This window comes from Crocodylus siamensis, chromosome 2 (genome assembly GCF_052110815.1).
Source record: "Crocodylus siamensis isolate JL-2025a chromosome 2, ASM5211081v1, whole genome shotgun sequence".
Classification (NCBI taxonomy): Eukaryota; Metazoa; Chordata; order Crocodylia; family Crocodylidae; genus Crocodylus; species Crocodylus siamensis.
This window is the reverse complement of record NC_143396.1, coordinates 6130235-6156772: the sequence shown is the minus strand read 5'-3', so window position 1 is coordinate 6156772 and position 26538 is coordinate 6130235. Positions and strand designations below refer to the sequence as shown.

General features: G+C 55.3%; 3 protein-coding genes and 1 long non-coding RNA gene across 6 annotated transcripts; 1 reads left to right on the top strand and 3 right to left on the bottom strand.

Moving 5' to 3' along the window:
* Positions 1-273: 273 nt before the first annotated feature.
* On the bottom strand, positions 274-3366 carry LOC149869822 (uncharacterized). The gene is made up of 3 exons (XR_016440639.1): positions 2602-3366; positions 958-1598; positions 274-402 (listed from the first exon to the last, which is right to left on the bottom strand). It is a non-coding gene; the product is annotated as an uncharacterized LOC149869822 (long non-coding RNA).
* OXT (oxytocin/neurophysin I prepropeptide) lies at positions 302-3585 on the top strand. The gene is made up of 2 exons (XM_090035064.1): positions 302-423; positions 3281-3585. Exons 1-2 carry the CDS (start codon positions 304-306, stop codon positions 3575-3577), a joined length of 417 nt encoding a protein of 138 aa, XP_089891190.1. The 5' UTR covers positions 302-303; the 3' UTR covers positions 3578-3585.
* A 1532-nt stretch (positions 3586-5117) lies between these two features.
* Positions 5118-15672, bottom strand: MRPS26 (mitochondrial ribosomal protein S26). Of its 2 annotated transcripts, XM_090035060.1 has the most exons (5): positions 15394-15672; positions 15070-15198; positions 7631-7754; positions 6873-7043; positions 5118-5249 (listed from the first exon to the last, which is right to left on the bottom strand). In XM_090035060.1, exons 1-4 carry the CDS (start codon positions 15606-15608, stop codon positions 6912-6914), a joined length of 600 nt encoding a protein of 199 aa, XP_089891186.1. In that variant the 5' UTR covers positions 15609-15672; the 3' UTR covers positions 5118-5249; positions 6873-6911. The 2 variants fall into 2 exon arrangements, with proteins under 2 accessions (XP_089891186.1, XP_089891185.1); XM_090035059.1 differs by lacking the exon at positions 5118-5249 and having other exon boundaries at positions 6677-7043.
* Positions 15673-17735: 2063 nt separating this feature from the next.
* On the bottom strand, positions 17736-26538 carry LOC149869819 (progonadoliberin-2). Of its 2 annotated transcripts, none has more exons than XM_090035062.1 (4): positions 26386-26538; positions 20183-20360; positions 19006-19089; positions 17736-18041 (listed from the first exon to the last, which is right to left on the bottom strand). In XM_090035062.1, exons 2-4 carry the CDS (start codon positions 20318-20320, stop codon positions 18003-18005), a joined length of 261 nt encoding a protein of 86 aa, XP_089891188.1. In that variant the 5' UTR covers positions 20321-20360; positions 26386-26538; the 3' UTR covers positions 17736-18002. The 2 variants fall into 2 exon arrangements, with proteins under 2 accessions (XP_089891188.1, XP_089891187.1); XM_090035061.1 differs by lacking the exon at positions 26386-26538 and adding an exon at positions 21822-22322.

Here is a 26538-nt window from a genome sequence, read left to right as displayed (position 1 = left end):
TCACCCCTGAGGACTCAACCTGCCACTTGGCCGCAGGTGATGCATCTCTCCCCGCGTTGGGAGCAAGTGCCAAGGAGAAGATGACTCAACCCTGGTTGACCTCACATCCTCGACCCCGGCTGATTAGCAGGGGCAGGTGGTGTGGCCAGCAATACCTTGTTTTCCTTAAGGGAAATGAATGACGAGGGAGGTGGCGTGGCTCGACACCGGCAGCCAGGCCCATATATACCAGCAGCTCTCAAACAGCGAGGATGACAATCTCTGGGTCCCCGCCCGAGCGAAGCAGAACCTGCCGCCGCTCCCATGGCCCACAGCGCTCTGGCCGTCTGCGTGCTTTGCCTCCTGGCCCTCTCATCGGCTTGCTACATCCAGAACTGCCCCATCGGAGGGAAGCGGTCCGTCCTGGACATGGATATCAGAAAGGTGAGGGTGGCGGGCTCGCCTTGAGGCTGGGCCGCGGTAGCATCACCCAAGGTGGTGGCAGTCATGAGGGCACAGGCAAGAGGCACGGTGGGGAGGGAGTAGCATTTATGGGACCAGTTTCACAGACAAGGGTGATCTTTATGCACCAGAGCTTGACAACCCCATGGTGAAGCTGGCTCTTAAAGGGTATTCCTTTTACCCCACAATTTGGGCCCCTCCTGTCTTGAGGTGCAGCGCAAGGTGGTCAATGGGGAGCCCGCAGAAGCAGGACGGGCTGCTCCCACACCACACCAGTAAGATCGTGTGCATGGCATGAAAGCAGGGGTTTCAAGCCATTGCAGCCCAGGCAGCTTTAGTCTACAACGGTGATGACCAGCAGCCCATGCCCACTACATGTGAAGTAGCTGTCTAACCTCGAGGCACTTTCAGGCTGGGCAATACCAGCAGCCTAGACCTTGGGGCTCACTGATACTGCCAGCTCTGCTGTGGTGTGTAAAGCTTCTGCCAGAACTATTGCATTTGCCTACAATTTACCTGCCTCTCCCCCTCCCTGTGTTAAGCCAGCAAAGGAACCAGAGACTCCAGTGCATATCTGCTGGAAAAAGCTTCCTGTAGCTGTCAGGGTCCCTGTTCAGCTGGAAAAGGTGTCGCACCATCAAGGAAGGCACAACCAGAGCAGCTAAGACAGAGACAGGGTGGATGCACTGTGGAGCAGGTGCTGAGCCCCCTGGTCTGGTAAACAAGGATCAGAGCATGTCCCCAGCCTGCCTGGTCCATTCAGGGCAGGGCAGGGCTCAGCATCTTGAACTGCAGGGCTGCATTTTACTGTAATCCCACTCATGATGAGCAGTGCTGTACCCGTGGCCAGCAGAAATCTGTAGCAACAGGGAACAGGAGATGCTATGACATCTTATATAGCTTGTAAGGCTGAAAAAAAAAAACCAAACCAGGGTTATTTAGTCCTGAGAACAGAAGACTGAGGGGGGATTTGATACCAGTTTTCAAATACCTGAAGGGCAATTATAAAGAGCATGGAGATGAGTTCTTCTCTGGACAGGACAGGACTAGGAGCAATGGCCTCGAGTTGCAGCAGGGCAAATCTAGGCTGGAGATGAGGAGGATGAGGGCAGTCAAGCCTTGAACAGGTTGCCCAGAGAGGTTGTGGCATCTCCATCCTTGGAAAGATTTAAAATCAGATTAGACAAACTCAGCTGGGACGGCCTGGTCAGGGGTGAACCTGCCTTGAGCATGGGGCTGGATGAGATGACCTCGTGATCCTATGGCCTATTGTGGCATAGGCAGCACCACTGAGGATGGGATGCCTGGCACGCGCCAGAGTAAAGCACAGCTCTCCGGTCCTTACCACACTGTAAAGCTCTAACCAGCTCTCTGTTGGGTGCCTTCTGCTGGCTGTTTTTCAGTTTCCATTGGGAGAGGCCACTCTTCCCACAGAAAAATGAAGCACTGGTTTGCCCACGTTAAAACTCCCTGAAACGGTGCCAGCTAGAAGCTCGTGCCCCATCCTGCTTTAGATGAGGGAGGGCTTGAAATTCGACAGCAGAGACAACTCGTCAGGGTCCCTTATGAAAACCATCCAAATGTGGCCATGCTTTAAACCTCTGGGGAGAGGCAGGGTGGGGAAGGGATCCGAGTTTGTGTATGTTTGTTTGAGGCCCGTTAGACCCTAGCATGCTGCAGTCTGGAGCTAGGGTTTTCCCTAGTTGCCACTGCCAGGAGCTTCTAGGCTCCTGTTGCAATGAGAAGTTTACCCCTTGGGCGCTGACGCCATCCAGCACAGACACCTACAAAACACAGACAAGAAGCAAAAGTGGCCAGCTGGGAGGCTCCAGAGGCGTAGCACCAGCAGACATGGGACCCAGTATGGTCCCCAGATAGCCACAAAGCCTGGGCCACACTAGCTTAGTAAAACTGACTATCTGCCAGCCAAGGGTCACAGCTCATGGAGCAACGTCAGGCAGGTGAGAGGTCTCACAGGAGGGCTGGGCTGGGCCCACTGAATGATTTTGCATCCAGTTTGCAGACAACACAAAGCTGGAGGATGGCATCACTGAAGCACTCTGGAGAACAGCATACCCCTTCTCCTGGTCGCCCTCTTGCCTACCCACGTAAAGCCCAGATCTAATCCGTATGCCTGGGGAAGGTAGCAGGGAGTGTTACCCTTGCAGTGACGTGCAGTCCTGCAGCTTTCAGCAGAACCTGAACTGGGATCGGCTGCAGGACTCGCTGCTCCTGGTGTCGAGCTTCAGGTTGAACCCGCAGCTGTCTGGATTTGTTCCTTGAGCTGGATGCACACTTGAGGTCCTGATAGGACAGGAGCCAGGACAGCCACTTGAGCGATTAAACGTTGTGCTGAAGAAATGCAGAACAGCAGGCTGGGCAGTGCAGCACACACTGCCCAGGGGTCAGAGCCACTGGCATCAGACGGAGGTCCAGCCAGGTGACTTCTGACCATTCAGAAGGGTCTCAGCTGCTAGAGGAACCCCAGCAATCCACTCCATTTCCAAACAGCTCCTTCCCTCCAAATGATTACCTACCCCCCAAGCTATGTTTGGTTCCCTTTTTCCTAAAGGCATAGGTCCAAGGGGGTTCACTCCCTGGAGGTGTCACCTATGAGGTGCTCTGGGTCCAGTCATTTGATGAGTCAGGCTCTGCCACCCCACAGCCACCTTCCCAATCCTTCCAGGCAGCCGAGTTCATGGCTTTCCCACCTCCAGGCTTATTCCATAGTGCGCTAGCTTCAGCAACAGCTTTTCCACAACCTCTGATCAGACCCCTGGCATAAGGAGCCGCAGCCTTCCCCCCGCTAACCGGCCCCTGGGTCTCTCTCTCCGAACAGTGCCTGCCTTGTGGACCGAGGAACAAAGGCCACTGCTTTGGCCCCAGCATCTGCTGTGGGGAAGAATTGGGCTGCTACTTTGGGACCTCAGAGACCTTGAGATGCCAGGAGGAGAACTACCTGCCCACACCCTGTGAGTCTGGCCGCAAGCCGTGTGGCAACGCCGGCGGGACCTGTGCAGCTGAGGGGATCTGCTGCAGCTACGGTGAGAACTCCCCAGCTCCACTACAACTGGAGCTTCCCATTACCGCTCTGTGCCTCCCCACCCCACCCCTTACCCAGCATCACCCACTTTAAGGCTCCCCCATAATCTTAGCTCAAGGAGCAACAGTCTCCGAGCTCAATACAGGACTGAGACTCCAGAAACAAGCATCCAGCTACAACCCCTCTAGGCCAGTTGCTTAACTGTGTGGTGCCTCAGTTTCTCCATCAATAATTAGACCCTGTCCCACTTATGGAGAAGGCTAAAACTGATGAGCAGGTTGCTTGGAGATGCACAGGTTGGAGGGAAGGGGCTGTCTAGCAGAGCAGCGTGGTTATCTCACTGCCAGCACAGGTCCACACAGCAGACTGCAGAGAAGACAGATCAGAGCTGGCTTGTCCAAAGCTAGAAGGTCAGTGTTAGCAAGTCCAAGACTTAAGCCAGGTCCACAGCAGAAAGTGGCTACAAACAGGAGTGATGGCTGGTCAGCTCCAGGCTTTGCAGCTCACCAGTTCCACCCAGCGCAGCATTTTACTGAACCCCCGTTGGAAAGGTGCCACATCCACCTAAGCTCAGGCCTCAGCTACGTGAAGCCACAAATCACCATTGCCTTGGATAGGGTATTATCCAGATCAGCTGTGCACAACCGGGGGTGGTGGGGCCACAGGCACAGCTCAAGCTCTGCTTGCCTTCACCTGCCTGTGTTCCCCTTCAGAGGGCTGCATGATGGACTCATCTTGCGACCAAGCCTCCATGTTCTCCTAGACGACATCAGGTGCCAGACCCACCCCTGTGCAAGACCAAGACAGCGCTCCCCATGGCAGCTGGGACACCTCAATTGACACCTCCAAACACAAATAAACCTTGTACTGAAGGGTCCTCTGGCTGACTCATTCTTTCCCAGCTTTGCAACATGCTCAGCTTTGCTTTGCTCTGCAGCCTCCCCACCTGAGACCAGTGCCTCTGGTCTGGGGAGACTGCTTTGAAGAACAGCACCGATGAAGACTGACACAGCATCCACTAGTGGAGGACCAGCCTGGAGTTTATCCAGAAGCTGAAGGCAGGGCTGGCACAAGTTATGGACCTGAAATGGCACTCTATGAATTGGGAGGATGTGGGGCCCTGCAGGAGGTAAGAGCAAGGCGCTGGCAGCCAACACTCTTCCCATTAGTTCCCAGGTGCTGAGCGTAGGATGGAGAAAAAAAAAAGGCAGCTCTGAGTAGAGAAAGGGATGAGTGAGGGACATGAGGCCACTGCTCTGAACCTGAGCACCTATTGGCAGCATCCATGTCTAAAGGCAAAGGCCTCAATGTCAGTAGAGGCTGCAAAGAGGTGGGAAAGGGACAGCTGAGGTGACCACGTAGGACCCCTAATTTGGGGATCCACCCACAGCCCCCAGTCACTCACACTGCTCCAAACCATTGGTCACACTGGGATCTGGCTTGCTCCTTTCACAGGCAATTCTGACATGTGAGGGAAGAGTTCTGCTCCAGTTCAGAACAAACCCAGCTGGACCCAGACTCCCACCCACAAGAACCTCACCGGGTTTCACTGTGATGGCATCAAGAGGCTTTAGCTTGGTCTTGGCTGGTCCTGGTCAAAATTAATCTGAATATGACAATATGCAAATCAAATCCAAATGGATCAGTCGCTGTCACAATTAAATGTTTCCATTTCTTTCCTGCTGAAAAGTTCAAAGGTCCTGTGTCTTCCCATGAAATGTTTCAGGGCAGAGGGCAGCAAGGCCTCACTACAGCAAAACGCCAACTAGAATATGAGAAAAGCAGGTTAAAACAATACACCTCTACAAGAATTAGCAGAGCACTTCAGAGGCAGCATCCCTGACTACTAAGCTCATCCTGTTAACACACAACCTGAGGGATCTAGGAAGGATCTAGCGCCAGGTACAAGGGAGGGGTTGATTCCATGCTGCAATGCAGGTTGGGGACAGAGTGCCCACTAGTCACACCAGAAAGGGCTAAGACAAAGTCATCAGATTAAATGACTACTAATAAGCAGGAAATGCACAACTGACCAGTAAATCCTCCAAACCCTGGGTCTGGGGAGCAATGGTTCTGTCACATGCTACAGGAGTAGGACTCTAAATCCCAAGTGAGATATAGCAGAAGCTTTAAACCAAGGGTTGGTGACCCCCAGCATGGGTGCCAGAGCACACGTGCCTCGGGGCAGATGCCAGGGAAGGGGCTGGGGCTGCACTACCACAAGGATCAGGCCCCTTGTGGCTCCCCCAACATCTTACAAATCGAGGTTATGGGTGCTTTTGGCACTCTGCCCAAAAATATTGCCAATCCTGAACTCCTGATGCCTTTCCACATTGCCCAGGAGGAGGAGTGCAGGGCAAGCCTCCCTCTCTTACAAGCTGCCACTCAACCTCAGGCAGAGACACAGGATGGACTGAACTGCAGGACCCCAATGAAGAGCTCTGTGCCCCCAGACTACATCCATGCATCAAAGAGGGGACTCCATCATGCACAAGTTCATCCGGGATCCACAACTCAGGAGAGCAGGCACACAAGGCCCAAAGGAACTGGAGAGCAGTCAGAAGGAATTAGAGCAGCAGGCTGTAGGCAATGAGCTGGGTCACTGCCAATGGCTCCAGGGTCACACACTGAGGAGAAACACACAGGAGAGCCTGAGGGCCACCAGCCTGGCATGAGGCAGGGATGGAGGAGAGGGGAGGCAGAGCACTGTGGCCCCCAGGGTTTCAGCTGTGTGTTTCCGCAAGGGCAAGTATCAGGGCTTCTCTTAGAGAGTTCAATCTGGACATGACTTGCCCCAGTTCTCAGGGTTTCTTCCCTTTTTCCCTTGAAAACTACAAGAGTTCCCGGGTGGGGAACAACCTCTGCTCTCAGCCTTGACTCCAGTTCCAGTAGAGAAGTGCACAACAAGGGGAGACAGCAGTAAGACCAGAAGGAAATCGCTCAAGACAGACATTCCAGCTGTTACCAGTTCACAGCTCCCCTGACCCTTGAGATCTCTGGACACAAGAGGCAGGCGGCAGACACCCCCACCCCTGCCGTCCATGGATGGAAAAGCCAAATGGGTCACAATCCCATGGAATACTATGCCAAGAATAATCCAGATGGGCAGAGGATGGAGACCCTGAGACCCTGCAGGGACACAGGTTGCAAAGGCCCTAGGGAGAAGCCTAGGGAAGGAAGGACCCAGCACCATACAAAACGTATCCCTTTATTTCCCAGATACGAGTGATTAGTGCTGAAGGAAAGGGCCGTGACCCGGCCAGTAGGTGAGACCATTTCAAGACAGGAACCACACGTGGCCACCAAAGGCCATTTGTTCAAATGAGAATCCCCTGGCTTATCTGTGTCCCCAGGGCAGGAAGCCCCCTCCCTGCCATGAGCTCAACACCTGGACAGAAACTGTTGGGCCGAGGTGCAGGCAGCGCTCCTAGGACAGGGCAGTGCGCCTGACGATGCGCTGCTCTTTGTCGATGGCAAAATTGTAGTTTTGGGGGTTGTCCAGGCACTGCTCAATCCGCTCATCCAGGTTCTCAGGGGTGATGAAGGTTTGGGCTTCCTCCTGTGAGCAGAGGAGAAGATGCAGCAACTCTGAGCATGGGGGTATTTGTGCCAGAAGGGCTCCTGTTTGAGCAGGACCTGCTTGCTGTAGCATGCTCTGCTTGCCTTTACCCCACAGGGTTGCCATAACGAACCCTGGCATCATCCAGGGCTTCTCTCTTGGGCATTCCAGTGACCAGGGGACTCCAGCCCACCCCAGTGCTGCCCACAGGACTGCTGCTTCCAGGGCACTGGTGCAGGGTACACAAAGTGGCTACTCTATGGCTCTTCAGGAGGGCAGAGCCTGAGTGGCTGCAGTGAAGATGCCATTTCACCATGTGGGCAAGAGTTGGGGGCACCTCAGAGACACAAAGCTTCCCTGGTTGCCACCTGCAGCTATTCCCCAGCCTGCCCCACGCGGGATGACCTACTGACGCAGGCAGTGTGGTGGCAGCTAGGAAGGCTAGGGGCACTCCTCAAAGCCATGCAGGCCTCTTCTCCAGAGAAGCCCAATAGTGGCTATGCTTTCAGCCCCACCTCAGGCCACAATGCACTATACCTCGAGGCCCCATAGTCCCCTTAGGCCTGTGCTCAGCCTCTAGCCCTCACCTGTAGTTGGAGGACCTCCTTCTCCTTCTCCTTCATGAAGTCCTCCATCAGCTTGGCTTGGTTGATGGCCCCTTGCAACTTCTGTTTCTTCAGCTCTTCCTCTTCTCCCCTGATTCGCTCCTCCCTGCCACACACATGGGAAAGGGGGTATTAAGAACCCTCCATGAGACAGTCAGTCACAGCAGAGCTGCCTCCTCGGGAAGCACTTAAAGCTCAAGAAAAGCCTGCGGCCGTGTCGTGGGACCAGGAGGAAGACAAAGGGTGAGCTGGGCTGACTTTACCAGCAGGCCAGACATGAAGCCTGGAGTCCTACCAGTTCCCAAAGCAGGGGCAGAATGTTCCTTGCATTGGTCACAGCCGTCCCTGTACAACACCTTAGCACAGGCTCTGGATAACAGGCTGCTGGCTGGGCTGGTTGGTGCCATGACTATCATGTGCTCCCTACACTGGGGCTGTGAACCCAGCTGAGCACTCGGAGGCAGCAGGACCTGCTGGAGCAGGACTTGGAGCCCTCTCAGGACACCGCCACCTTGTTCACAGCCTGTGGGGACCACAGTGGATGGGGATGGCCAGGTCTTTTCCCTTGGCTTCTCTTTGTTGTATGGGTGGTTTGGGGGACGTGGCTTCTCTGCTCAGCTCCTAGCGTGTTCGTTTTTGTAGTGCTATACAGTGCTTTGGTTTTGTACAGTGCTGGGTGTGGCACCTCAGGAGGGACGTCGACAGCACGGAGAGGGTCCAGAGGAGGCCACTCGTGTGATCAGGGGGCAGCAGGACAGGCCCAACAAGGAAAGGCCAAGGGACCTGAACCTGTTCAGCCTCCACAAGAGAAGGCTGAGGGGGATCTAGTGGCTGTTTACAAACTAGTCAGAGGGGACCAGCAGGCACTGGGGGAGTCCCTGTTCCCCCGAGCACCGCCAGGAGTGACAAGAAATAACGGTCACAAGCTGGCAGAGGGTAGGTTTAGGTTAGATATCAGGAGGCGCGACTTCACGGTCAGGGCGGCTAGGGTCTGGAACCAAGTTCCAAGCGAAGTAGTGCTGGCTCCTACCCTGGGGGTCTTTAAGAGGAGGCTGGCTGAACACCTCGCCGGGGTTGTTTGACCCCCGTACTCTTTCCTGCCATGGCAGGGGGTTGGACTTAATGATCTACTCAGGTCCCTTCCAACCCTAGAAACTATGAAACAGCCTGGGAATCATGCCACTGCTGCTGGTCTGATTCAGGAGTGCTGTGAGGAGAGCAGGCAGCTGCAACAGGTCTCCAGCGTTTCAACTGTGTCAAACAGGTGCTACTAGGACCCCCCTCATGCTCTGGCAGGGTCCTCAAAGCTCCACACAGGGCTCAGGATCCCTAACCCATGGCCCAGGTGGAGAAGTAGCAACTGCAGTAGTTGTGACACTCTACTCAGCAGTGACAGCATGTCGCACAACTCACTTAGCTCCCTTCCTCTGTGCCCTGCACTCACAGGCCAAGATAGGAAGGGTAAGAGGGAGCCATCCCCTTGGCTTAGGAGACAGCTGGCAAGCATCAGAAAGGTGAAACATGGGCATCTCCTTGGGTTTTATTTTTGCCCTGGGAGAGAGGAACCTCATGCCAGAGAGGAGCTGTCAGCAAAATGACATGCAACCGCATCTATGGTGTGTGTTCTCTTGAGGACAAAAGGTGTAACGTGCTCAGATGGCAGCAACTCCCATTCACTGTCCAACAGACGTTGGAGGAACCAGCAGCTGTGTGGACAATGGGCGACAAATGGGAGCATTACAGCGTTAGAGGTGCCTTACAAAGGGATGCAGGGGGCAAGATATTGCTCGACGACAGGGGTAGAACTCTTGTTCCCTTGGGTCAGCTCATGATTCACAGCTTCACTCCAGGTTTGAATTTTGTCATGAACGGCAGCCAGTAAACACAAGCAGCACCCACTGGAACTGCACCCAATGACAGCCACAGCTACGGCCACACCATACTAGGGATAAGTGGCTGCAGCTCAGCACACCGACCCAGACAGTTGAGAGTACACATGCTGGAGCTAGCTAAGTGCCAGCCATACTGGCTCTCTGGGCAGGACCCCGCAACTAGGGCCAAACCAGCCAAGCTCCGTGACCAGGGTTGCCCTGAGCTGGCTGTGAATCAGCTTGGGCAGATAAAAGATTTAGAAGGGGGTGGGGGGAAATGGAACTCAGCACTCATTTTATTCCTGTTCAGAAGAAACTAGAAGCTTTACTAGTAGGCTAGGGGGCTATCACATTATTCAGTTTAAGATCAAAGCAAAAAACAAATAAAGCCATTGGAATGTGCACTAATTTGCTAGACTATATACAAATTTAAAAAACCCACAGCAGGCTAGGAAAAAATAGTCGAAGTTATTACATTTTTAGGCCTGCAGTCATTACAGTTAAATGTAGGTCTCCTTCAGATTTGTAAAACAAAATCTAGCCTTGTTGAGCATGTTGACCATGCCTCCAATACTGCACTGTCAGTCACATCCACACCCGAGTTATTACTAGACCTGAGTTAAGGATTTTAAGACAGAGCTAGAAAGTCTGCAGGGCTGTGAAATGGAAAAGACATTACCACAGATGGCTAATAGAGAGCAACATTGCAAAAGAAAGGAGAGTTTGACTAGTGAAACATAAACGTTATTAAAAAAAAAAAAAAAAAAAGAGAGAGAGAGTGTTGTTAACACCTCTGCAGAGGAGAGAGATTAGCAGGAATTAGGGAGGCAATAATAAGACATGAAATCAATGGACTCTTTCAGCACTACCTGACTAAAAATGCTGCAGCCACTGCCAAGCACTTGGTTTTAAACTTCACACAGAGCAGAAATGAAGGAGGGGTGCAAGTGCACCACTCCTTCCCCCCGCCTCACCAGCTGCCCCTGTGAACCAGCAGTTGAGAGGTAGAAGACTCCAGAAGCCATCAACCTGGCCCAGCATTCTTCTGTGTGGTAACCAGGCAGGATAAAAATCAAGGATTACATTTTGAAAGAATTAATAGATTTCTTAATTAAATCAGCTTTCAAAATATTTACATTCAATGTTTCAAAACATTTACATCCTGCCCACCAGGCAACTAGTGGGCAGGATCGCATGGGAGGCCAGTCCAAGGGGGAAAGGAGTCCACGAGAGCTGGCTGAATTTTAAAGAAACCTTACTGAGGGTGCAGGAACAAACCATCCCCATGTGCAGGAAGAATAGCAAATCTGACAAGCGACCAGTTCTGGCTTAGCAGAGAACTTTTCAGTAAGCTTAAACACAAAAAGGAAGTTTACAAGAAGCAGAAGCTTGGATAAAACTTTGGAGGAGTATAAGAATATTGCTTGGGCATGCAGGAATGAAGTTAGGAAAGCCAAAGTGCAATTAGAGTTGCAGCTAGCAAGGGACGTGAATGGTAACAAGAAGGGTTTCTCCAAGTATGTTAGCAACAAGAGGAAGGCCAGGGAAAGTGTGGGTCCCTGACTAAATAGGGAAGGCAACCTCATGACAGATGATGAGGAAAAGGCTGTGCCTTTTTTACCTCAGTCTTCTCAGGCAAGGTCAGCTCCCAGACCACTGCACCGGGCAGCACAGTTTGGGGGAGGAGGTGAGCAGCCAGCAGTAGTGAAAGAACAGGTTAGGGCAGGGGCAGGCAACTATTTTGGGCAGAGGGCCACTTACTGAGTTTTGGCAAGCCATCGAGGGCCGCATGACAGGCAGCCCAGGGCAGACAAATATTAATTTTCTAAATTTTTTTAGGGACCCTGTGGGGCAGATAGAATGGCCTGGTGGGCCGCATCTGGCCCCCAGGCCACATTTTGCCCACCCCTGGGTTGGGGCTATTTAGAAAAGCTGGACACGTGCAAGTCCATAGGGCCAAATGTAATGCATCCAAGGGTGCTGAGGGAGTTAACTGATGTGATTACAGAGCAGCTGGCCATTATCTTTGTAAACTTGTGGCAATCAGGGGAGGTCCCGGATGATTGGAAAAGGGTAAGTATAGTGCCCATCTTTTAAGAAAGGGAAGAAGGAGAATCTAGGGAACAACAGTCTGGTCAGCCTCACCTCAGCCCCCACAAAAAAACATGGAGTAGATCCTCAAGAAATCCATTTCTAAGCACTTGGAGAAGGCAGTTAGGAACAGTCAGCATGGATTCACCAAGCGCAAGGCATGCCTGATCAACCTGATTGCCTTCTATGATAAGATGACTAGCTCTGTGGATGTGGGGAAAGCAGTGTACATAATATATAGAGGTGCACTGATATATCAGTTACCTATCAGATCAGCACCGATAAAAGGAAAATTATCAATGGCTATCAGCTTTTTTTGGCCGGCGTAGCTGATAACATCACCAATATATAGAATCTGCCTTCTGGCCAGGGCCCCGGAGGCTGCATGCATGTGCACAGCCGCAGCCTGCACGTGGCTAGGAATGTAGCCAGGCAGCGTGGAGAGCAGCACCCCACAGGTAAGTCTGTGGAGGGATGGGGTGTGGGGGAGGGAAGGGGTGTGGGTGGGTGAAAGGGTAGGGGGCACTACCCAGCCAGGGCAGTGAATGGGAAAAGGGGCTGGGGCTCATCCAGAGGATCAGTGTCCCAGCACTTAAAAAGGGTGGCAGGGTTGCTTGAACTAAACTTCATCCAACAAGCCTTAGTTCAAATGCTGCCACCAGCATTTTTAAGCACAGGGACACAACAGGAATAAAGCAAGGGTGGATGCATTCTGCTTGCTGTGGGCTCAGGGCTCTCCACTCTGATGCCTTTACCCTGAGAGCCTGGCAGCACGAGGCACAACTGTGCTGGTGTGGGGCTCCTGGTGTGAAGGCAGCAGTATGGAGAGCCCCAAGCCCACAGCAAGCAGCCCAATTCCACCCTCTCCCCCACTCTGGTTAAAGGCTTAAAACTGGTGGTGGCAATAGTGCTTGAACTAAAGACCATTCATCACCCTGGCTGGGCAGCATTTTCCCCACTCCCTCTTCCCCACTCCCTCCATCAGCGTGGCGGCCTCAGCCTGATCTCCCCCCACATACCCCCTCGCCTCCACAGATTTACCTGCAGGGCACTGCTCTCCACGCTGCCCAGCTACATTCCCGTAAATTGGTTATCAAATCGGAATTGGCCAATATGGCTGGTTAATAATTAGCTATCAGTACTGGTCATGAAAATCTGTATTGGTGCATCCCTAATAATATACTTTAACTTTAGCAAGGCTTTTGATACTATCTCCCGCAGCATTCTTGCAGGCAAGCTAAGGAAGTATGGGTTAGATGAATGGACTGTAAGGTGGCTAGAAAGCTGGCTGGACTGTCAGGCTCAAAAGGTAGTAATTAATGGCTCATAGAATCATAGAAGTAGGGTTGGAAGGGACCTTATAGATCTTCAAGTCTAACCCCCCACCAGGGCAGGAGAAAAAAAAAAACTGGGCTCAAATGATCCCAGCTAGGTAGGCATCAAGCCTCCTCTTAAAGACCCCCAGGGTAGGAGCCAGCACCACTTCCCTTGGAAGTTGGTTCCAGATCCTAGCCGCCCTAACTGTGAAGTAGTTCTTATGGATGTCTAATCTAAACCTACTCTCCAACAACTTGTGGCCGTTATTCCTTGTTATGCCAGGGGGTGCTAGGGGAAACAAGGTCTCTCCCAAACCCTTCTGGTCCCCCCTTGTGAGTTTATAGACTGTCACCAGGCCCCCCCTCATCCTTTTCTTGTGAAGGCTGAACAGGTTCAGGTCCCACAGTCTCTCATTACAGTGTCTGCCCTGTAGTCCCCGGATCATTCGGTTGGCCTTCCTCTGGACCCTTTCAATGTTGTCCACATCCCTCCTGAAGTGGGGCACACAGAACTGGACACAGTACTCCAGCTGTGGCCTGACCAGTGTTGCATAGAGGGGGAGGATCACCTCCTTGGCCCTGCTAGAGATGTACCTGTGGATGCATGACAATGTTTAGTTGACAGCTGGTAACAAGTGGAGTGTCCCAGGGGTCAGTCCTGGGGCTGGTTCTGTTCACTATCTTAATTAACAGTTTGGAAGATGGGATGGATTGCACCTTCGGCAAGTTTGCAGATGACATCAAGCTGGGGCATGTAGTAGCTATAATGGAAGGTAAGGCTAGGATTCAGTGACCTAGACAAATTGGAGGATTGGGCCAAAAGAAATCTCATAAGGATCAACAAGGACAAGTGCAAAGTTCTGCACTTAGGATGAAACACTCCCATGTGCTGCTACAGGCTGGGGACTGACTGGCTGGGCAGCAGCTCTGCAAAAAAGGACCTGGGGGTGACAGTGGACAATAAGCTGAATATGAGCCAGCAGCGTGTCCTTGTTGCCAAGAAGGTTAATGGCATCCTGGGCTGCATTAGTAAGAGCAGTGCCAGCAAACTGAGGAAAGTAATTATTCCCCTCTATTGTGTACTGGTGAGGCCACATCTGGAGTCCTGTATCCAGTTTTGGGCCCCACACTACACAAAGTTGAAGATAATTCAGGAGGGCAACAAAAATGGTTGGAGGCTGGGGCAGATGACTTCTGAGGAGAGGCTGAGGGAACTGGGCTGATTTAGTCTGCAGAAGAGAAGACCGAGGGAGGATTTGATAGCAGCCTGCAACTACCTGAAGGTTGTTGCCAAAAAGGATGGAGCTGGACTGTTCTCAGTGGTGGAAGATGACAGATAGAAGGAGCAATGGTCTCAAATTGCAGCAAGGAAAGTTTAGGTTGGATATCAGGAAAAAAAAACAACCTCTCACTAGAAAGGTGGTGAAGCACAGGAACAAGTTACCCAGAGAGGCAGTGGCATCTCCATTCTTGGAGGTGTTTAAGCCCTGGCTAGACAAAGCCTTGGCAGGGATGACGTAGCTGGGGCGGTCCTGCTTTGAGCAGGGGGTTGAACTAGATGTGACCTCCTGAGATCCCTTCAACCCTCATTTTCTGCGAGGGTATGATTTTTATTTTGTAAAAATAAACCAATTTGAAATTCCATTTGAAACAAATTGTACAAAGGCCTCACCTTGCTCTTGTCTATTCCAGTCATGTAAAATAAAATACAAATATTAAGCTGTGCACAAGGACTGGAAGCCACTGCCTGATCAGCCAGAACTAGAGCCAATTCAAATGCTCACGCTGCCCATGGCAGCAGGTACAGGGATTATTTTCTTCACTTCAGTTTATTTGGCTCATTCAGTTCAAAGCCTTGTTCATTTAAAAATAAGAACTGAACAGAAAGAGAGCAGGTGAGGCAGCCTATGAACCAAAAAAAGACCCAATCTCCTCATTCCAAGATTCGCAAGGAAACAATGGCCAGACAATCAGTGCAACCGACTTGCGGGGTGTTTTCCTTTGCGCTGTTCAATGGGATTTCTCCAGCTTTTCGATACCAGTTTTATGCCTCCAAGCACAAAGCACACAACAGAAACGCTGCCAAGTCGGCAGCTTCCGACTGAGCTGCCACTCGCGGCCCTGGGACGAGCCGCGTCCTCACCTGCGCCTCCGCTGCCGCTCATTCTCGGCGTCATTCCAGGCCATCAGCACCTCATCGATCTCCGACTCCTTGCGTGCGTTGTTCAGGCGCTCCCGCTTCTTCTGTGCTGCCTCCGCCCTGAACGCAGACCTGGTGGAGACGACAGTGGTGCCAAGCACGTCACGGCCGCTCCACGGTACAGCTTCCCCGCCGGCACCGACTCCCCTGCCCCGGGGCAGCATCCTGCCCAGTGGTTGCAGCACCCCTGGACCCCGCAACCGCCCACAGGCCCCGCCCCTTCTGTAACAGCCGGCCCTGTAACGGCAGCCTAGGCTCCGCCCGCACCTTAGGGCCCGCACTATGCTGTAGTACTGGCGGTATCGCTCCTGCACCACGAGCAGCTCGGCCGGGTCCACGGGCGGCGGCACCTTGACGCGCTCGGCCTTGGACTTGGCGGGCGGGTCGTGCCGCGTCTTCCGGCCCCGCGCGGGCACCAGCACCGCGGCGGGGAAGGGGCCGGGGCGCACCGCAGCCCAGCAGCGCCTCAGCGCGGGCAGCATGGTGACGGTGGGCGACCTCAGCTCGGCACCGCCATTGCCGCGACCCGCGCTCCGGAAGCGGAAGTGTGTGTTGGGGGGGCTGAACGGGGCATGCGCAGAGCGAGGGCTGGAAGAGAGCGGGGGGGGTGTTCTGAACGGGCGCATGCGCAGAGGAAGGTGCGGCTGGGAGCTGCCCCCGGCCCTCTGCCCCGTTTCGGGGACGGGAGAGTGGGGTCGTTCTGAGCGGAGCATGCGCAGACGGAGATGGGAGCGAGTTCCGCCCCGCGGTGTTCCAAGGCGCCCTTGCTGCTCCTCCCTAGAGCCAGCCGCATGTCCCTGGCGCGGTTTTAATCCGGGCAGGAGCACTAGCACAGCCCAGTCACAATCCCGCATCTTGGCTGCGGCCAACAGTCCGTTGCATCAAAACTACTCTGCCCTGATGTGGTCTTTCTGAGGTCTTCGCCGCAGTAACGTCACTGTTATTGTTCATAGTCAAAAACCAAGTGAAAGCAAAGGGCTGGCCTTTTTTGGTGGGTGGGGGAGCCTTCAGTGTAGTGAATCAGGCCTTGAGCACAATTGTGGGGGTGGGGGGCAATGCCTTGAGTCTAAAGCCATTGAGACTCCCTGGCTGCACACTGATAACGTGGCCACATCTGGACTAGCGCGTGTGCACTAGCATCCCCTCGACGGCCTGGGGAAAACAATTATGGCAGGCAGACAAGGTGGGGAATGGGAGGAAATGACCCAGAGTTGGCAGGATAAGAGCACCTAAATTAACACCTGTCCCAGAGAAGTCCGAGCTCTTCTGACCCCTTGTTTCCTAACACAAAAAGGAAGGGGCATGCCATGAAATGGGGTGAGAAATCTCGCTGGCAAAGGGAGACACTGTTGTACCTGATGTTGCCCTAGGAAGCTGTGGGAATAATTTAGCAAGATTCCCAAAGGACTGGACAGACAGAGATGGGCAGGAAAGCCCAGAGTCATCACAGTGCATAGGGACACGGCGCTGACTGCAACCGTGTCTCCCTTTGCCAGCGGTGGATTTCTCACCCCGTTTTATGGGATGCCTCTTTCTTTTTATGGTAGGAAATGAGGGAGTTCTGCTTTGGGCCTTAGGGTAGTCAGATGCTCCTGGATTTGCTTGGCCTGAAGAGCCTGGCGCCTTGCTCTGGTCCCGGTCATCCCTGGATCTGAAGCAGGCTGGCAGTGCCCAGGCTGCTTTGTGGATTTCTACCTATTTCCATCAGATTTACCCTGAGGTGCTTCCAGCAGTTCCTGTGGAGTCACTTCTGGTTGGCCAGATGTCTCAGTGGACATGGCAAGGTGTAAATCAGTGCAGAATCCAGTCCCCATTAGCAAAGAGCCAGTCTGCTCTCAGTGTGGTACATCTGAAGTAACTTCCACATGCACGGAGTCAGTGGAGTTATCCCAGGTTAATTAGTGTGACATCTGGCCTCTGCAAACCGCTTAGGGATCTCCTCAGAGGGAGGTGTTATACAAGCTGGGTTGGAAAGAGGAGAGTGCTGTTCGGTAGGAACGATTGTCTCCATTTCTTCCCCACCCCAAGTACCTTTAAACTGATACGCTAGCAACCAGTTAGGCTGCTCCTACATCTGCCCGTGTTACCGGTTTCCGAACAATCAGTAGGCAGGTCGAGAGCAGCAGCAGGGTAAGACTACATCATATCTGAGCACTGTTCACATTCACGTCTGCTCTGCCCATTGCTGGTCAGCCTGGGTCTGAGACCTCAGTGTGTGCGAGCTCCCGGCAGTTTGATTGATGGGGCCTTTGCCACTTTTGCACCTGGGTAGTAACCTACATTTAGCCCTGAAAATCCACATACCCCTTCCCCCTGCTCTGCCTTGTCTTCTGTGCACTGCTGCCTCAGGGAAGTCGCTTCACCAGGAATGGAGTTAGACGCAGCCTGCTGCAGTGCTGACGCACACGGGACTTGATGCCTCCAGCTGCTGTGGTCTTATTAGGGACCTCTAAGCACTTCGCAGTCCTTGCTGACCTAGCCTCACCCCATGCCTGTGACTTGTGGACAGCCCGGTTCCCTACCTCATGTTCAGAAATCAGGGCTGGCTTAAAGTGACGCTTTTTATTTTCCAGAGAGGTGAGGACACAAACGTCCCTGGGATTGGGTGTGTAGCAAAATAAAGTCTTTTATTTAACGTGGTGGAGTTGCAGGAGGGTGTGAGGGAGACTCCAGGCAGGTCCTCGCTCAGAGATAGACCCTGAACCTTGCTCGTTACCTGTGCTCTTAGTTGTCGAGTTGGGCCAGCTGAGGCCTTCCCCTGTTCTCACCCCATCGCACGCACGCACGGGATCCACAGACACGACACCAAGCTGCAAAGGACACGATGGGGAGGGCTGCGGGGCAGGCAAGCATTTCATGAGCAGGCTGTGTGGGGGTCACTTCTTCTTCTGCAGCTGCCGCGCCAGCATGTCAGCCTGCTCGGACACAAAGGGCAACATGGTGCACAGACTCATTGGGAAGTCGGGCTGGAAGGGACCTCGCAAGGTCATCTCATCTGGCCCCCCACTAAACCATCCCACCAAGCATCCTTCCAACCTGCTAACAACAATTCCCAGGGATGGAGATCCCACAACTTCTCTGGGTGCCTGTCCCAAGGCTTGACAGCCCTCGTAGCCACAATGTTCCTCCGAATCTCCAACCTAAATTTCCCCCGCTGCAGCTTGAGGCCATTGCTCCTAGTTCTGTCCCCTCTACAGCCACAGGGAAAAGCCCATCTCTACCTCCTCTACAATCACCCTTCAGGAAATTTGAAGACTGACAATTAAGTCTCATTTGATTAGTCTTCATGGAATTTTACTTGACACTATGCAGTGGGGTCCAGCTCTGGGGCTACCCCAGGACAAGTAGCGGTAATAATAATGTTGAGCTAAAGCAGTTGTTCCACCTGGTATTCAGCTTGGCCTGTGGCTGCTTCTTTCCCAGATCTAATGAAAGCTGCTTGAAACCCGAAAGCTTGTCTCTCCCCACTCTTCAGCTTGGTCCAGTAGAACGTATGGCCTCACCTCCCAAATCTGGCTTCTCTCATCTCCCTGGACCATCATGGCTACAGCAGGAGTGCTGCCACAATCATATTATTGCTACTCTTGTTATGAGAGGTTCAGATATGGCCCGCTTATCCAGCCTTCAAAGAGGAAACTCCACTGGGGCGGCCCCGAATATCTTCCCTGACTGGTATTGACCATCTCACTTCTTCCAGTTCACTCCCTGCCCCACACCTTAGGCACATGCCAACCCCTGGGTGCACTGCAGTCCCTTACAATCAGTAATAACCATTCATATGTAGAGTGATAATCATCCTGAGGACAGAGATGCCATGTTCAGCTCCTGCGCTGGCCCCAGCAGGAGCTTGGTGAGCTGCCTGGCAGGCCTGACTCTTACCAGCAGGGTCTTCACAACGTTCATCCTTGGGCTCCTCAGGTAAGCGCACTCCTCCCCGTCACAGATCTTGATTTCTTCTGAAGCCTAAACTCACAAACAAAGCAGAGCGTGAGCCCCACCCCAGGCAGTGTGGGGAGACCAGGGCGGCTTTCATCATAGGTTTGGAGCCCAGCTCCATGAGAACAAGAGACTCAGGCACAGCTCGACCTGGGAAGGAGCCAGACAGGCTGCAAACCCTCCTGCAATAAGTCGAAACCGAGTCGGAAAAGACCTTCCCCTCTCCGGGGGGGATCACTGTTTGCTGGGGGGTTTCGAGCTAGTACTGCCTGTGCGGGACCCTTGTCTATAGCTGAGGCACTGTGGCACTTCCGGTGTCCCTAGGGCTCAACAAATTCCCATCTGAGGGCGGCTGGCAGCCTGCAGGAGACACGTTTTTGGCCCTCGTGCAGCTCTGGGCAGAGACGGGCCCTCCCGACCGCCCTCAGTGTCCCCGACACTGTCCCCTGCTGGGCTGCAGCCTGCGGGTGGTGGCTGGTGATGAGGTTCAGTCAGGGAGAAGCAAACCTTTCCCTCCCCTCCAGAAACCCTGAGGTCTCCACTCAAACCCACCTCCGCCAGGCAGGGAACCGGAAGGTAGAAACCTCCCGGGAGAGGCCGCCAGGACTCTGCCCTCAGCATGGCTGTCGGCTTCTCAAGGTTTGGTCCGTCACAATGACCCAGCTGCCCCGGAGGATCACAGGGAAGGGACTTCAAAAGCCTGTACCCCTGCCCCGTGGCAGAGCCAACTCCACCCACTCTGAAGGATCCCAAAACGGTGGCAGCCAGGTGACAGGACCCCCCGCCCTGACCTCCTCCTATCCTACGGGATCCCACCGCCATGAATCTGCTCCAGTGCTGAGCCCTCCGCGCGGTCATGGGCACGGAGCAGCAGCACAGAGCAGCAGGCCTGCTTGAGCCAAAGCCGAGGGCTAGAGGAAGCCCGGAGTTTGGGTCCCTTGCTGCATCCATGGTCTGTGGGCTGGTGCAGTGCTGGGAAGCAGGTGGTCAAATATCCGAGCCAATACATTCACAGAGGACTTGCTCTCAGGCCCCTGCCAGCCCCCACAGGACCCGTGCAAGCAGCGGGTGCTTGGTGGCGGCAGTGGAAATGGTCACTGTGGCAGAGGCTGCAACATACCTGTGGTGCCCGCGACAAGTCCAGCTCCCTCTTCCCGCCAGGGTACCAGCCGTGGGACCAGTGCTGGGCTCGTGCCAGGGGCACGCCGATGGCCAACAGGAGGACGAGCAGGAGCAGGAGGGACCTCGGGCATGCCATGGCGCTGTCTGTGGGGTGGGGGTGGCCGGCACGGTGCACTCTGCAAGGGGAAGGGGGTCAGATGGGTTGTGCCACTGCTCCGGGGCTTGACACATGGACTCCAGGCTCCTTGCAGGCCTGGACTCCTGGGTTCACTCCCAAGATCTCCCACTAGCTCACTGGGGAGCCTCAGGTATGGTGCTCACCCTCCTCGAGTCCTCCTTACCTTGGCAAGGATGGCATCCGCCTGCCTGGCGAGGCTCAGTTGGGTAACGCCAACAAGAGGTGGTGCTCAGAGAAATGCTCTCACTGGTGCCCTGACATTGTTCCTGGCCATGGCCATGGCCCTACGCTGGCAGGACCATTCAGGACCTCTAAACCATTATCCCCAGAGAGGCTGGGAGAGCACATGATGGTGCAGCCCCACCTCAGTCCCTCCACCATGGTGCCAAGGCAGTGGGCATAGCGGGGCATTAAGGAGTGCTTTCCCCCAGGAAAGCAAACCAGACTGGCTCTGGACTGACACCGCTGGCTATGTGTAACACCCCACTGGGTCCAGGGCACTGCTTTGGGGTCAGGCCAGCGCAGCAGGGGAGGGGAGAGCTGGGCTGGAGCTGGGGGGGTCTGTCCTTGTACCCTGAAGGGACTGAGACAGTAAGTCAAAGCCTCCTCAAGGGCTCCTAGGGCATGACACCCCTCCCCGCCCCCCACCAGTCCAGACCCTGGCTCCAGGGAACAAATCCCACCCTCGTGCTAAGCTGCAATGCAGAGGCACGGGGGAGCAGGGGACTTGCCCATGGCCATGCAGGATGGCAGTGGCAGAGCTGGGGCCACTGGTCTGGGGTCCCAGTAGGAGACTGGAACAGCCCTAGGCTGCATCATCCCCTGAGCAGCAGCCACATGGCTCTGCCCAGGGTGTCTGAGAGCTCAGGTCTGGAGAAGGGAAGCTCGTTCCTTCCAAAGGTGATGCCCAGAGGCCAGATCACCTCAGATCCAGCTCCCAGTGCTCTGCGGCTCTCTGGAGGGCTCCGATCTGCATCTCCAGAGTGCCCAAACTGCTCAAAACCTTGAAGCAATGCCTCTGCCCCAGCCTCACGGCTGTGAGCCCAGAGGCTCTGGGACTGGAACCGACCAAATAAGCTCAGGAATAAGGTTTCTGTTCCCCTCTTTGGTGTCAAGCAGCTGCAGCACGTGGGATAGCCCCTGGCCTGGGACAAGGGGTGAACGTGCCGTCTCTGCTCCTCCGCTCCCCAGCTGTGTGTCAGGGCTAAAATCCAACTTTCCCTGGTTGGTGGTGGGGCAGAGAGGAGACCGGCTGGACCCGCAGGGGCCCGCTCCACCCAAACCAATCCTGACCTCTTGGATAAGGCTGGAGGCCTTCTCGAGCCAGGCTGCCAGCAGAAGGCGGCTCTGGAAAGAATCAGGTGCACTCACCTGTGGCCAGTGCCCCCTGCTCTTCCCCACAAGCAGCCCGTCTCCCCCTTGCCCAACAAGCCCCGGCTCCCTTGCCGTCCTCACTCACCCTGCCCCAGATCCGCCTGGCTCTGTCCTGAGGCTCGATTGCTGCCAGCCCCGCGCACTGTCGATATTTATACGGCCGTGTCACCGGGCTCCCCTCCGTGGGGACTGCAGGCTGACGCTCACTGCAGGCTGCCGTCTGACGAGGATGCATTTAATCCCCCTTGCCAGTGGCCTGTGCTCTGATGAAAGGGTCTCTGGGGTGTGCCTGTGACCTGGTGGCCAGCCCGTCAGCTGCCGGAGCGCCTTTGAACTTGGCAGCTTGTGCAAGCAGATGGGAGCGGAGCCACTCACGTCCCTGGCGCTCTCGTGTTGCGGGGCAATCGTTCGCAGTGGCTTTGGGCAGCCAGCAGCCTCACCTGACGGCTGGGAGTGGGGCAAGCAGGCAGGCTCCTGCAGAAAGTCTTGCACCGGGTGGTCTGGCCTTGCCCTCTGATTCGAGGGCAGCAGGGATGGGGGTAGCCGGGGATCAGCGCGATTCCCATCCAGGCCTCCCCGAGTTCTTAACTCCTGCGCCCCTCCCGGCCCACCCTGGGCTGGATGATGGGCATGGGGAAACTGGGGTGATCCTGCTTCAGGCAAGGGGTTGGACTACGTGACCACTGGAGGTCCCTTCTGGCCCTGCTTCTCCGCAGATCTGATTTCTCTGAGGGGCTCCCAGGCCAGGCACTGGCTGGGGAAGATGCATCTCATTTAAGTGATGGAGGTGGCCAGGGCTGCCTTCCAGGGGTGCTAATGTCCTCCAAAGACCATCATGGCACGGCCAGTACAGGAGGGCTGCCCTGAGCCCCACGATAGGCAGCCTGCATCTGCCCCCGCCACGCGCACAAGCCTGGGGTGGCATGTGCCTCTCATGCCCCCCCACGGATGTGCTGCAATTCAGCCAGAGAACGGAGAGCCGTTTCAGCCTGGGTGCAAGGGTCTGCAGCTCCCTGGAAAGTCAGTGGGAACTGCTCTTGCATGCACAGAGACTGCCTCTATGTGTGTGCATGCACACGGGGGTGGGTGTGTACACGTGCATGCACCTCCTGTGGAGCAGAAGGTAGAAAACCAGGAGGGGAAAGCAAATCACGGAGTAAGAAAGAGATGCTGCTTACAACTCTCACCATCATGCCGCCTGCCCCAGACCTCCGGTCCCAGGATGAGGCCTCCGACTGGGAGCGGGACGTAGCAGGTACGTTGGGCTGCCACGCACCCCGTGGCCACCGGCTTCCCTCCCCATTCACCCCATCAGCAGGGCTGGAAAGCTGGAGCAGGACCTTGGCCCATGCCTTTGCCAAGAGCAGCATCCCCCACCTGGGCAGCTGGTCCCTGCAGCCACAACCACCGTGCTGCTGCCTGGAGGCAGCTGGCACTGCTACAGCCCCAGGAGGAGCTGGCAGCAGGTGGCATTACCCAGCTCAAACAACACGCGCCCGTGAGAGCTGTTTGCCTGCAAGGGAGGCATCACCTCTAGAGCCCACGGGGTTAAACTCATCAGGGCAAACATGGCTTGTGCTAATTGAGCTGCCGCAAGGCCCCTGAGGCATCACCGGTCCTGATGAGCTCAGCCAGCCCTGCCCGCATACTTGGACTCTGCCAGTCCTCCCGTCCCTCCTCCCCTGCCGGGCCATGGGTGAGCGTGAGGCCTGCCCAGGAACTTGCCGTGCCACTCATGTCATGAGCCCCCACCCCCATGACAAGGAGACACACTAGGGGGACCACTTTTGCAAAATGGAAAGAAGGACACATGTCTGCCTCCCTCCCTCCCCCAGAGCCCAGCAGTGGGGGAAGATGCAGGCTGCCCACTGCTGGCTCCGGTCTCCCCGCCCTGCTGCTTTTCCCCCAGGAATCCCATGCCAGCCGCACACCCTCTGCCCACACAGCAGCAGCAGGGTGCACAACTCCACGCTGTCACTGTCCCCGCTGCTGCCAGGCAGACAAGGGGTGCCTCGCCATCATGGCACAGCCAGTACAGGAGGGCAGCCCTGAGCCCCACAACAGGCAGCCCGCACCTGCCCCTGCCCCGCGCACAAGTCTGGGGTGGCATGTGCCCCTCATCCTCCCCCAGGGATGTGCGCAGTGACAGGGAGTTGCCCATGTCTCCATCCTGCTCCACATCCTAGCCCCTGGCCCCATGCACTGCCCTGGCTGGGCAGTGCCCCCAGCCCCTGCCGCACTCCCTTCCTCACCATGGGGGGGCCTCAATCTGCGCCCCCATGCACCCTCACCCCCCTTAGATTTACCTGCAGGGAGCTGCTCTCCATGTTGCATGGCTGCGTTCCTGGCCACACACGTGTATAGGTGTGCACATACACACAGTGCCCCCTGCGTCCTGCTCCCGGCAGCCCCAAGCAGGCTGGATCGCTGCCATCCTGCAAGGGGAACCCTGCTGTTTCCCAATCCCCAAACAATGCTGCGAATCCAGGACAAATGTTGTCCTGCGGTCATGCAGCCCGGGACTAGGACTTGATGTTCCCATTCTGGGACTGTGCCACCCAATTAGGGATGGGTGGTCACCCAAAGACACCTGCAGCACAGAAACTTTTGCTCAAGGGCACGAAGCTGCGACGCAATCTCCATACGTGTGGACAGTCATGTCGGTGGCTTGTTAGGGCCAATGACTGCATTTTGCCAGGACGCCAGTGTACTGCCCCGTGCTATGATAGGGCCCCGAGATCTCCAGACGTGTGGCTGTCAGAGCAGAGATGATGAGCTGGGCAGGACCGAGGGGGATCAACCTCGTGGCTCAGAGCCCCACACAGGGGCCAGCGAGGCCCAGCCTGGGCTGAAGCAGGACAGGGGTGTCCAGCTTCCCTCCTGCAGGGCCTGGGAACATGCCCATGCCATGCCCTGGGAACTCCCACATGCCATCTTGTCCAAATCTATCAAGCAGGGTTAAGGCTGCTGGCACTTGCCCCAGAGCCACAACCACGGGCACAATGGCCTGAAGGGAGGCTCTTTCTGTGGCTGAGCTGCCCCATGCTGCCGTGTCAGGTGGGGCTGAATGGGGCTGGCAGCCTGGGTTAGGGGAGTGCCTGAAGCAAGAGCATGTCCCGTGAGCATGTCGCAGTCAGGTACTAGCGACTGCATCTCCCTGGGCAGCCATGTCCCCCTCGTGCCTCAGTTTCCTATTCTTCCAAAACGGGGCTGGTGACTGCCCCCAGCATCACTGCTGGGAAAGGACATACCATGGGACCAATCCCAGAATACCCCTCGGGGGGTGGGGGGCAGCGCTGCTTAAATGCAAAGTGATGGGTTTCTTTTGTTGCTGGTGCTTGCAGTCTCCACCCCACAGGCAGCTAGAGCCCATGCCTCTGAGGCACGAAATGGGTGAAACAGGGTGGGGAGGAGTGTGGGGAAGGACCCACGAGCTGACAGGCCTCAGAGTGCGGAGAAAGGCCGGGGCTTTCATTCATAGACATCTCCAGGCATCTCCTTCCAGAAACACTCTAGTCTAAGGTGAGACCAACGCTACCAGCAGGCAGTCTTCCCTGCTCCTGCTCCCAGCCATCAATTAGTTGCCACAAGGCTCAGAGAGGGAGGACTCCCCCGCTTGCCCCCAGGCAGCTGGGCATGCTGTGTGGGGGAAAGGAGGGCAGAAATATGCCCTTCTCCCAGGTCAAAAAGGGGTGGACAGAAGGCACAAACTCCCCACTGGGGGAGCTGGGCCCCGCCGGGGGAGAGCGCCCCGAAGGAATGAGGGGTCTCATTAGATACAACGGGCTGAAAGGGACCTCCAGAGGTCACATCTAGTCCAACCCCCTGCCTGAGGCAGGATCAGCCCTGTGCAAACCATCTTATCCAAATCCAACATGTCAACTCTTCCTAAAACTATTGTCAATCCTGACACAACACAGACCTAACACCCAGACCTGCTACAGGGAAAGCAGGGGGTCCGTAGCAGCCAGCATCCTGCTTCTAGGAAATGTCAATATATGATCAAGAAATCCCAGGTAGAGGCCATGCCCCCTATTACAGAGGAAGGAAAACCTCCCCCAGTCTGTACCAATCTGACCATGGGGGAAAATTCTTCCCATCCCCCAGAGCTGGCGATCAGCCTGTCCGAGTGGAGGGGCAAGACCCTCTAGCCAGGAACCTCCAGCTTTGGTCCAGGCACGAGTACAGGCATGGCCCAGTCAAAATCCCCAGCCTTGGCTGTAGTCAACACCCAGTACCACTGAGAAAGGCTCAAAAACATCCTGACACATGTAACAGAAAGGGCAAGGGGGGGACAACCAGCAAAGCCCAGAAGTCTGGAAAATACCCATAGTAGGACAGGCATCGCTACACCTAGATCACCCCCGACCAGGGGCTGTCCAGCTTCTTGAACACCTCCAGTGATGGGGAGTCCGCACCTTCCCTAGGTGTCTACTCCACTGTTCTGGCAGCACGACTCAGTATTTTACACGACAAAGAAGCCACTCCCACCACAGGCCTACCCCAGCACAGCTGCACATCTGTCCAGCCCTTGTCCCAGGGCATTTTCTACGACTGCACAACACTCACAGGCATTACACCTGGGCATTCATCTACCCGCCTGTGTCCTCTGCATCAGCTGTATGTTACTGCCAGAGGCAACAGCTCACCTGTGACCCACTGGCCTGTTCTGTGTCCTAGGGCAAGACCCCACCAGGCTTCTTGGTGTTCGGCTGACAGCGATGCCTTGTGGCTCCAACTCAGACCTGGCCACTGTACAAACAGGCAGCTGAATCCATGCCCAGGCACCCGACACAGACCAG